General features: G+C 44.2%; 1 protein-coding gene across 3 annotated transcripts in view; it reads left to right on the plus strand.

The window, feature by feature from the left end:
• Positions 1-11,340, plus strand: part of PTPN14 (protein tyrosine phosphatase non-receptor type 14) — a 192,844-nt gene that overhangs the window by 85,871 nt on the left and 95,633 nt on the right. For all 3 annotated transcript variants that reach the window (XM_081824800.1, XM_081824801.1, XM_081824799.1), the window contains exon 2: positions 1,478-1,806. In XM_081824800.1, coding sequence (XP_081680926.1) covers positions 1,633-1,806 — 174 coding nt within the window. In that variant the 5' untranslated portion in view covers positions 1,478-1,632. The remainder of the gene's footprint in view (positions 1-1,477; positions 1,807-11,340) is intronic.

An 11,340-nucleotide genomic window follows, 5' to 3' on the forward strand; every position in this document is an offset into this window, starting at 1 on the left:
TAGAAACGTTAATAGATTTTACCAAGCCACAGTCTCTAGCATGTGTATTTTAAGCCATCATAAAACATATACCTGTCATGCTAAGGAATGTGCCAGGGGGCAGGCATCAAAGACTGGCGGAGGGAGTCTGGGGAGTATGTTTTGCTGTGTTGTAGGGTTGTGCCCTGACAACCTCGGTGAGGTCTGGGGTAGTTCTTAAATATTAAAGTCACTTTATTTATTAATTCAGGAATTTCTGTAAGTAGTTATTCATACTTGCCCATCTAAGTGTCCAGGGGCTCAAAGGTAATTCTGTGGATGAAGGGTGTGAAGACAGGCTGAATCTGCTTGAGTTAGGGAATCAAGGTAACAGAACGATCATAGGAGCAAGAGATGGTCTTTTGAGCTGAATGGAGAAGGGAAAGTGGGACAGAAAGGCTGTCTGGACCTTTCTGGCTTCTTTGGTAGATATGATTAATGAGCTCCCAGTGGGAGCGTTGCTGGCTCAGGGTGAAACAGTAAAGCCGCTTTTATTGTTGTTTTATTCTTGTGTTCTCCATGGCAATCATGTTATCAATCAACTTTGGTGGGACATCAGGGTGTCCGTACATCTCATTATTAGTAAGTTAAAGTATCTGCAATTTGGTGACAAGACTTTTGCATCAGGCGTTGTTTTGTAAAAGAACAAAATGATGGTCGGGTGGTTCCCCACGTTGAACTGTCTTAACTATTTGGTGAAGAAAAACACAGAGTTGTGATATTAAATGCACAAAAGGATTCATGTATTTGAAACATTTTAAAATGCAGAATGTTGCTGACATTCTGACATACAAAATGTGCATTCCTTCCATTTTTCTATCCTCCATTCTAAATGTGTAAAGTAAATAAGAAGATAAAAGCAAATAACAGAATAAATATTAAAAAAAAAATAAAGACACCTGTTAATGAAAAGAAGGAGGCAGTGTTGCAAAGAGGGAGGGAGGAACAAGATAAGATCCTAAGTTCAGGATCAGCGAGCACTGAATTCTTGGAGCCTCACTTCTTTCTTCCCTAAAAGGGGGATCATAAAATCTACCCAATCAGGTTGTTAATGAGATCGGAATGAGATAAAAGATAGAAGTTAAACAGTGCTCAGATTCCACTCCTGCTGCTTTCTTGAGCGGACAGGATGGTACAGTGAGAAAAGCATGTGACGTTAACATTGAACAGACATCGGTTCAGATTCTGGCTTTGCCATTCACTCTGTGCATCTTTGGATGCATTCTTTTCATCTCTCCGACCCTCACTGTCCTCAGCTGTCCAGTGGATTTTATCAGATCCCCCCCAATAAGGTAAGATAAGATAAAGAGCATGGGCTCCGCCAAGACGCTTGGGAGCCTCAGAGCTTGCTGGTTCCCAAAGCGGGGTGTTCATCCCGTCCCGGGGCTGTGTGCTCACTCGTGCGGACTATCTCGAGCTTCCCTCACCGCTGATGACCTTGCTGCTTGTCCGTTTGCAGCGATCCTCTGGAGGGCCGCGCCGGACATGGACACCTCTCTCGGCATCTGGAGGAGCACGTGCCGTAGTGTCGTCACCCAGTCACGAAGCTGCTAAGGCCGTCTCAGGGGCGTGGGCGCCAGGAAGGGAAGGCGGCGTCGGGGGGGCCACATCGCCATGCCTTTCGGCCTGAAACTCCGCCGCACGCGGCGCTACAACGTCCTGAGCAAGAACTGCTTTGTCACGCGGATCCGCCTGCTGGACAGCAATGTGATCGAGTGCACGCTGTCGGTGGAGAGCACCGGGCAGGAGTGCCTGGAGGCCGTGGCCCAGAGGCTGGAGTTGCGCGAGGTAAGAGCGGGAGTGCGCGGGAGGGCCGGGCGGCTGAGGCCCGAACTCACCGAAGGGACCGGCCACCTGCCGCTTGGCACCTGCCCGGCTTTCCAGCCCCAGCGTCCGGTGTAGAAGGGTCCTGCTGCCCTTGGCCTGGGCTTGATCTCGCAGCCTCAGTGGATCAGGAGGCCTGCCCCGATGCGTGACAAGCAAGGACCCCGCCCAGAGCGTGCACAGGGTGGCGGCTTCCCTTTCGTTCCGCCGGTGAGGAGGTTGGGGATTGGGGGTAGCGTCTAAAGTCATTGTCTCTCTTTCAAACCATTGAGTGGGTAGCTGGCGTTTTGGCGTTCCAGCTGCAGGTCTAGGAGAAAACACGCACGGAGGGGGTGTTTGCAGCTGCTTTTCGTTTTTGTTTGTTTGTTTCTATATTTTCCTCTTCAAAGAGGGGAAAAGTATTTAAAAGGAGCATGACCAGTGAGGCTTTTTGTGGGCGCTTGTAAAATGGGCGTTTTGTTCCTTTCAAGATTCTAACTGACCCTCCTTTTCTTGGCGCCGTCTGTGAGACTACTTCGGGCTTGAAGCAAAGCCAGGGTTGACCGTGAAGGCGGTCAGGTTATCACTCTTCAGAAGGAGACTCCTAGGGCAGCCCTGCTTTTTCCAGCCTTATAGACATTCGAGAGAAGAGGGTTTCCTGAGACCCCACTCCCCCTCCCCCCCGCAGGTGTGTCCTGAGAGCCACTTTGGAGCAGGCGGGCCAGTGGGTAAGATGATGTAATAGATACAGTGGTTACCAGCGTGGAAGGGACTACAAGCCCCTGGGATCTGAGGACCGGGAAAAGCTCTGTGGTTGTCCTAGGCCCTGTGCCCACATCGCCTGCCTCGGCAGGGTGGTAGGGTGAGCGGTGGTGCCTGCTGGAAATGATGGTGTTTGATGTCGTCCTGCATACTGGCCTCATGATCCACCTTCTCGCCGCATGCACACTGGAAGGGGGGTCCGGGAAGGTCTTCCTCTCCCCTTGGCGTCCTCCGCAGACTGACTGCCGTCCTCTGGGGGGACTGTTTCACCTGAGCACGTCTGTCTCCTGCCAGTCTGCGGGTTTATGCTTTGGTTTCTGTGATCGGGGCTTCATTTGAAGTGTATTTTCCTGACGGAGACTCTCCTGTCCCACAGCTACATGCAGCTTTGGTGGCTGACCCAGCGGAAAAACACGGGAGGTGTTCTGACCTTGTTGGTTGATAGCTGGTTTCTTTTTGCTTATCAGTGGCACATTTGGGTATACATATTTACATATATGCATGGGCATAAAGGAGAAACCTTAAGACTGGAGATAGATCTGTTAGAAGACTGGTCTAAATTTCTTTCGAAGAGTTTAGTTATAGATCGTGCCACTTTTGAGTATTCTCAGTAACTCACATTAGGATAATGATTCTTTGCATGTATCGGGAGGCACTATATCATGTGCTGAAGCAGTTATAAGCTCAGTCTTTCACGTCTTGGACTTGGGTTCAAGTGATAGTTCTGTCGCTTATGAGTTAGGTGTGCTTGGAAAAGTTACTGCCCTTCTCTGGGCATCATTTTTTTCACCTATAAAAGCGGAATAATGATACTCACCTTACGTATCTTATGGGGGCTGTTGTAAATATCAAAAGAGATTTGGTATGGGAAATGCGTAGTGCTGCGTCTAATAATTTATGATTGTCCCAATTTTAGTGTCTTAAGAATTTTTGATTGAAGAAAATCTTGAGCAACCGCAGTGTGCCAGTTACTGTGTTAGGACTTGATGAATGAAGATAAATAGGGTATAATTTTGTCTTCAAGCTATGCACAGGTGAGTAGGGGAATCCAGCATTTAAGTGAAGTGAAGATCGAATGTGATCCATGCTACAAGGCAGCGCAGGGGCAGGCCTGAAAGGCAAAGGCTACCCTTAGAGTTGTGCAGTACACAGTCTGTGCCACTGACTACGGTGGCCCTGGGAGGGGGAGAGGATGCTTGGTGAAAGATGAACAGAGCCTTCACTCTCTGAATGGGGACTTGAAGGATGCCTAGGACTTCAGGTGGAAAAGAAAGCAAGGCCATCCAGGGCATGGGGAATTGGATTTTTGAAGATGGAAGGGTTCAGAAGGGTAGGTGCCATTCATGGGGGCTAAGAAGGCATCTGTGTGCATCACCAGGTAGAGCTAGAGTCTAAGGTGCAACGGGAGGAGGGTCTGGAGATGTGTATGGTAATAATTACTCTCAACAGACTATTGTTTCTCTCAGCAAGAGGGCAGAGGTCAAACCCGGATTAGCCCACGACTGTTGTCACAAAGGATAAAGCCGTGATGTCCAGATTCTTCTGTCAAGTGTGTGTTGCAGTGTGATTGATCTTCTAATGCTAAGGTGGGGTTGACATTTAACGCTGGCTTTATTTTGACATGCTCTAAATGGGCGCATCCACATTAGAGCAAATCACTTTCTTTTTTTAATTGTATGCTTTTGTTCTGTGACAGACGACATTGAAGGTAATGCTATAGCTACTCTGGTGAGATCAGGCAATCTACTACTTTGTTCTTCATTTCCACATACACACCTCGAGGAGGAATGCATTGTTCCAGAAGCAGGAGGAGGAGGGGATGAACCTAGGGTCTGCTCTACTCACTTGACTTTCTTTGTATTCGGGTCATTTTCCAAATCGAGCTAATGGAGCTTGAGAGGAGAAAGTGAAAATCTGTCTAAAATATAGCAAAATGTTTAGTCTTTATTAAGGCTTGGAAACCAGATTATGGTGGCTATTTGGTTTTGCCCTTAGAAGTATTCTGGAGTCTAGATGTTTCCTAGATTTTATAATAGCATTATATTAGGAAAGGAAAATTAATTGATTTCACTTTTGATCTACATTAATTATCATTTGTGTTTTGCCACTTTGTTTTATCATTTTAAAAATTGATTTTATTTATTTTTTTTTTTTAAGATTTTTATTTATTTATTTAACAGAGATAGAGAGAGCACAAGTAGGCAGAGCGGCAGACAGAGGGAGAGGGAGAAGCAGGCTCTCCGCCGAGCAGGGAGTCCGATGTGGGGCTCGATCCCAGGACCCTGGGATCATGACCTGAGCCGAAGGCAGCCGCTTAACCAGCTGAGCCACTCAGGCGCCCCTTGATGTGATTTCTTAAAGCACTTTAGCTTTATAGCAAAATTGAGTGGAAAACAGAGTCCTGTATACCTCCTGCTCCCCCCACTCCCACACCCTCCCCCACACCAGAGTAGAACATACGTCAGAATCAGATGAACCCAAGTTAACACGTCATTATCACCCGGATCCATAGTTTACATTAGGGTTCACTCTTGGTGTTGTGCGTTCTGTGGGTTTTGACAAATGTATAATGACATGGATCCACATGGCAGACTTTTTGAGAACCATGTCTGGTTTTGAATGTACTGATATGCTGCCATTTCAGATGGCATTGAGAGGACCCAGGCCAGGCTCATAGTGTCAGCAAATGCATCAAGGCCTGAGGGAAGCTGAATATGAGAGGGTCCCTGCTCCCTGAAACCCTGGAGTTTAGAGATTAGGACAAACAAGAAACAAAGCAAAGGGGACAACCCGTGCTGAGGTACAGAAACAGGAAAGCATGTGGAATTTTCAGGGAAGGGCAGAGTTCATTTTGCAGTGGTGTGTGTGGGTGTGGGTGTGGAGGGGTCACGGCAGGGAGGGTAGGAGTGTAGAAAGGCAGGTGGGAGTCCGCTTTTGAAGGGTTTGACGTGTTTGGCTAGGGAGTTTCAACTGGGTTCTGTTTCTAAAATGTGTCACAAAAATCGTTAAAATAACTGCCACCTTTTAATGCACCCCGTCTTGTGCCGAGCACCCTCTCCATATCAATTCATCAAATTCTCTTAACTCTGTGAGGTGGCTTCTCTGGCTGTCTCCATGTTACCGATGGGTTCATCGCAGCACAGGGTGACCTGCTGGCCGTGCTGGGGCTGGCTCAAACCCAGGCACGCTGACTCCACTGTTCGGATTCCCGGGGGTGCACGTGTTGCCGCAGAAAAGGAGCTGTGGTAAAATGCTTTGGGAAACACCCTCATAAGTGCTATTTTTTTTTTAAAGGTGTTGAAGCCAGTGTTTCACAATTATTTTAGCCTCGTGTTAAATCCTCTTTGAGCTGTTTGGAGAATAAAGCACTGCGGTGAGATGGGGAAGCCATCTGAGGATTTCAAGGCGGAGTGTGACGTGAACACCTTGCATTTTAGGAAAAGTACCAAATAGAGAATGAGGATTGGGTGACAGGAGGGACAGAGATGCTAGCTGGGTGGACTTAACAATAGTCCTGGCAAGAAGAAATAAAATGGATTCCTTAGGGAAAAAAACCCAAATTTTTTAATTGGTTTAAGTTCAGAAAAAAAAATTAGGTATGAATTTCTGGCTAGGAACTTTTTTTTTTTTTTTTAAAGATTTTATTTATTTATTTGAAAGAGAGAGAGCACAAGCCGTGGGAGAGGCAGAGGGAGAAGCAGTCTTCCCGCCGATCAGGGAGCCCAATGCGGGGCTCGATCCCAGGACCCTGGGATCATGACCTGAGCGGAAGGCAGACGCTTAACCTGCTTGACCTACTGAGCCACCCAGGCGCCCCTAGGAACTCTTATTAAGGAAAAGACTTAAGATGTAGAGGCTCAGAAAATTAGAATTCTGGTAATATGGTTAAAACATGTTTGGATTAATGGAGGTCACCCTTTTCTTTGCTTCAAATGAGATCTTAGGTGGATCTTCCATGTATAAAATGGAGCTGTTGTGTTTACAGAGCGGGTGGGTATCTGCAACCCCGTGTCCTTGTGCCCTTCCTACCTTCCAGTACAGTTTGAAAATCACTGGCCTAGGTTAAGAGAGAAATAGTGAAAACAGTGTGTCTTATGACTAATTCTCATATTTAAAAAAAATAAATGCGTGGAGAAGCAGCGGGGTTTATGGCTATGAATGTGAGTGTGGACCAAGCTGCCTGAGTTTGAGTCTTGACTCTCCCACTTACTACCTGTGTCACCTTGGATAGTTACTTAACTGCTCTGTGCCTCTGTCTCCTCATCTGTAAATGGAGATGGTAATAGTAGTAAACTCCATGAGTTGTTGGGAGGATTAAAAGAATTAGTTTTTGCAACATTGCCACAGTATTACAGAGCTTGGCACATGGGAAGCACTCAGTATGGTGGTCTCCTCTGTGAGACACCACGTGGGCTCTCTAGACTCTGCCACAACACCTCCAAAGAGTGGGTTCTTATCCTTTTTTAAGTCTGCTTGTTTCATTTTTAGATGGCTTGAATTATTAGAAACCGTGATCAGACATTGAGCCAGAATCTTTCAATTTCTTGAACAGTTATTAAGGTTGTATTGTCCAATATGGTAGCCACTGGCCACATGTGGCCACTGAACACTTGAAGTGTGACTAGTTTGAGCCGAGCTGCGCCATTACTGTAAAATACACATCAGATTCCAAAGATCTAGTATGAAAAAAGTTAAAATATCTCTTAAATCATTTTTATATTAGTTACATGTTGAAAGCATACTATTTTGAATATATTTTTTTAAATAAAATTTATTAAAATTAATTTTGCTGTACTTTTTTAATGTAGCTGTTAGAAAATGTAAAATCAAATATGGGGCTTATATTTGTATTTCTACTAAACAGCACTCTTCTAAGAAAGGCAAGGAGGCCATGTTAATAGGAATAAGGAATATTAAGAACTTTTTTGGAATATAAAGAATCCAGTAAAATCTAGAAATATGCTAGAATTATTTCCTTTAGGGTTACTCCTGACTCTACTTTTAACTAGAGAATAATAAATGGAGGAGGGATAAATAATTTCACAAAGGTACCTTCACAGCTAAACTTTATTTAAGACAGAGACCCATTGCTTTATCAGGAAATCTACTCTTGGGAATGGTGAATTCGATAACTCTTGGATCTCTCCTACGGCTAGACTAAGAGCCCTCGTTTTTAAAGGAGCCTTAAAAAAAAAAATCCCTGATCATTTCATAGGGTGGGTGATGATCCTCAGATTTATCCCCTTTTTCTTTTGTGAATTTATATTTTCGTTTTTACTAAAAGGTGATTTATCCCAAGCTATGGGCTACAGTAGAAATGTCCCACATTTTGCTGTTTTCATAATGGCTAGAATCTGTAAAGATACCGAATCTTAACTAGCTTAAGCTGACTTACATTAGGGATATTTCTGTGGTTTGATTTTATGCTAATTTTCTGGGCATTGGTTACGTAACGTGTGATGAAGAGAGTATTCGGTTAAACGGAAGACCTCATTTCCTGGCCTGTCTGGTAATAGTGGAGTTTGCTGTATTTGAGAGCCTGAGCTCTCACCATATCCATATATGTTTGTATTTGCCCAGGGCTAAAATCACACTGATCAAGAGTCAGCTGAAGAGTAGACTGCTAGGAGATCTCTGGCCTCTGAATTTTGTATTGCTTTTTGCCTTTGTAAAGATTATAACGTGAGATCTTGTTCTCGTACTGTCAGTTCTATGAGGCAGACTGGCACCAGTGTCTGTTTTCTAGATAGAGAGATTGTAGGTGAAATAATTTCCCGTCTTAACTTGTAAGTCTTCATCTTTCTGGATATTTGAGTGAGCCGTACAGCCTCAGAAGAGTGATTTTTCTCCCCCCCACCCCCCTTGGCTATGAGGTTTGCTTCTTGGGCCTTTGTTACACTCTACAGTCACTTTTCTGATACTTTTATGAAAGATGGGCTAGGCAAATGAAGATGGGGCAGTCGGGTCAGTTACAGAAACCCCAGACCTGCCCAGAGTAGAGGTGGATTGCACACAAGTTGTTCGCCAGGGTCGTCCAACTCATGTCGAGTGGTTTATTTTCCAAAGCCGTTGGAATGAAATGGCATAAAGTGCTGTTTCGGAGTCTGCTTCTAGTCATCTTTTGAAGCATTTTCCATGCCTCACTGAAAGTTTTAATGCTTAAGTGTAATTCCTGTCTGTTTTATGTGGAGGCATACCAACTCTCTGTTTCTTAATTTACAACCAAAATGCTAGCTCTGACAGGCAACCTATTACAACGTAATGCAAGATATTTTAAACTCTTGCTTCTGGATGATTAACTCTTCAAAATGCTTAAGATAAGATCGTGGATTTAATCCCTGGTAATTGCCAAGGCTGCATCTGTAACCCTTGCAGATAGATCAGAGCTGCGCCATTGGTCGCAAAACTGGAAAAACGAAGTCCTCAAAGAATCTTTCCCTATTCATAATAGCTCATGTGGGGGATACCACCATCTCTACAGGTAAATGAACAGACAAACGACAACAACTCAAAACTATTTTTAAAGGCCTTCACTAGAATCTTTTTCTTTGTACTGAAGAGGGATCTTACTTTGGCGCTAAAATATTCACACACGGATCTACCACTGAAGAAACTAGCGTATTTTTGAGTGGATGCATGCATTTCTGCTTCCTCCGTTAAAATGAAAAACTCCAAACCAAATAGACCACGGAACCACTCGTATGAAAATGTCACCTTAGTGTGCCTCTCTCTATACTGTTTCTTAGTAGTGCATTTTTAGTCATTGATTCAGAGATGTGGTTCCTTTCCCTGGGAATTGATTCTTCTTTTTTCTTCATTGCAGTGAGCTCATTGCAGAACTCAAAGCACCAGACCTGTTTTCCAAAGAAAGCCAGAGAAATTAAATGGGATTTATAGCTCACCCCGAGGTATCATGAGGATTAGCTAGACCTGGCTTAGGTTTGCAGCTTCAGAGAGAAATAAAAGTGCCTGGGGTATTTACTTGGGCGATATGATGGATCCTTTTGGTCAGGAAGGGCGTGGTTTCTATTTGGAATCACCCTACCACACTCTCCTGAACCATGTGGCAGTGGTTAGCAGGGAAGCTCAGCTTTCAGGTTTCAGTGGGAGTTTAAGTTGGCAAGTCAGTTACGAACCAGCCTGGTGTGGTCCCAGCTGGGCCTGATGGGATTAATGGTCCCTTGCCTAATACACAGGAAGTTGATGGATGCACATGCTCGTTTCAGTGAGAGGTTAGTTTCTCATGCCTTTTCCTGGGAGCCACTGTATAGACACAGCGGAATAAACCTGCACTGCATCAGAAACTTGAATAGAGCAGGCCGAGAACTTTGAGACAGGGTCTTTCTCCTCTGTTGAATACTCCAGGGTAGGGATTTAGCTAGAGGAAGAATGGCAGGGATGGTAGGGGGGTGGTTGGAGAAAGTTACTTTGGGCATAGCTTCACAAAACGGTGTGGGAATGGGGATCTCGTAAATGGAAATTCTTTTCCACGAGATAACGGGATTCAGCATCTCTAAAATTAGGTTATTCTGGCCCTTTAGGGAGGAACTCTCACAATTCTCCCTTGTGCTGGACACCCCGTTTCTTGAGTAGTAATGTATTTCATTGGATAAATGCATAGTAGGTCACTCAAATATTCTGTGTCCTCTGGAAAATACCATATTGCAGCAACAAAAATATCTTATGCCATGAATTAGGTTTTTGCCGTAGAAGTGGTTTATGTCGTTATTCACAGTTCTGTACTGTTAATTATGGCTCAGGACTGGTACTGTGACTTCTCTTGTACCTCATCCTCCTTTTCATTATATGCATGTGTGCGCCATGGAATATTCTTTATCAGGGTGCTTTTTGGGGAAAGATCAGATTTAATGATTGGGTGGGTGAGAATGAGAAAAGGAAATTTAAAATGCTAGCCTTCAGGGGCGCCTGAGTGGCTCAGTTGGTTAAGCGTCTGCCTTCGGCTCAGGTCATGATCCCAGGGTCCTGGGATCGAGCCCTGCATCGGGTTCCCAGCTCAGCGGAGAGCCTGCTTCTCCCTCTCCCTCTGCTTGTGTTCTCTCTCTCTCTCTCAAATAAATAAAGAAATCTTTTAAAAAAATAAAATAAAATGCTAGCCTTCAAAGCACAGGAGCAGTAAAAATTTTAAAAACTTTTTTTTTTTTTTTTGGCAAAATTGATTGTAGAATGTTTATGCAGTTAACGTGGAACCGTTCTATTTTCAATTTTACTCATTTGAGTGGATGTTGTCATTTGAATGAAGTATGATCATAAAATTATACCCCCAAATGTCAGGACTGTTTTAGTGAAAGTTAATAAATCATGGTTTGGCCTGTGAAGCAACTGCAAAGCTTGTCCTCCCTTTCTCCGCTCAGGCTTATAAAGGGGCTCTTTTCCAATGAAAATAACTGTTACATAGTATGTTACTATTTATATATATATTACCTCATTTATTCTATGCACACTCACTCCTAGCCACCCCAAAGGCAGTGGCATACCCTTAAACAGCACTGTGCACCATTCAGGAATTCAGTAGAATGCAAAACTGCCTTGGACCCTTTTCAGACAGTTTATTAAATTAAGTACCCCGATTACCTCATTTTCACATTAGCTTAAGTGTACATCATAGATCCCCTAGGACAGCATCAGGGGTATGTTCCCGGGTCCCATAAACACCTGTTAAGCCTCTAAAGAAAATCTTAGGGGAGGCACTATTTTGTGATTTTTTTTTTTTTCTTACACCTTTTAGGTTTTTATGTT

Source organism: Leptonychotes weddellii, chromosome 6 (assembly GCF_054177405.1).
Source record: "Leptonychotes weddellii isolate Sample4059 chromosome 6, ASM5417740v2, whole genome shotgun sequence".
NCBI classification, from domain to species: domain Eukaryota; kingdom Metazoa; phylum Chordata; class Mammalia; order Carnivora; family Phocidae; genus Leptonychotes; species Leptonychotes weddellii.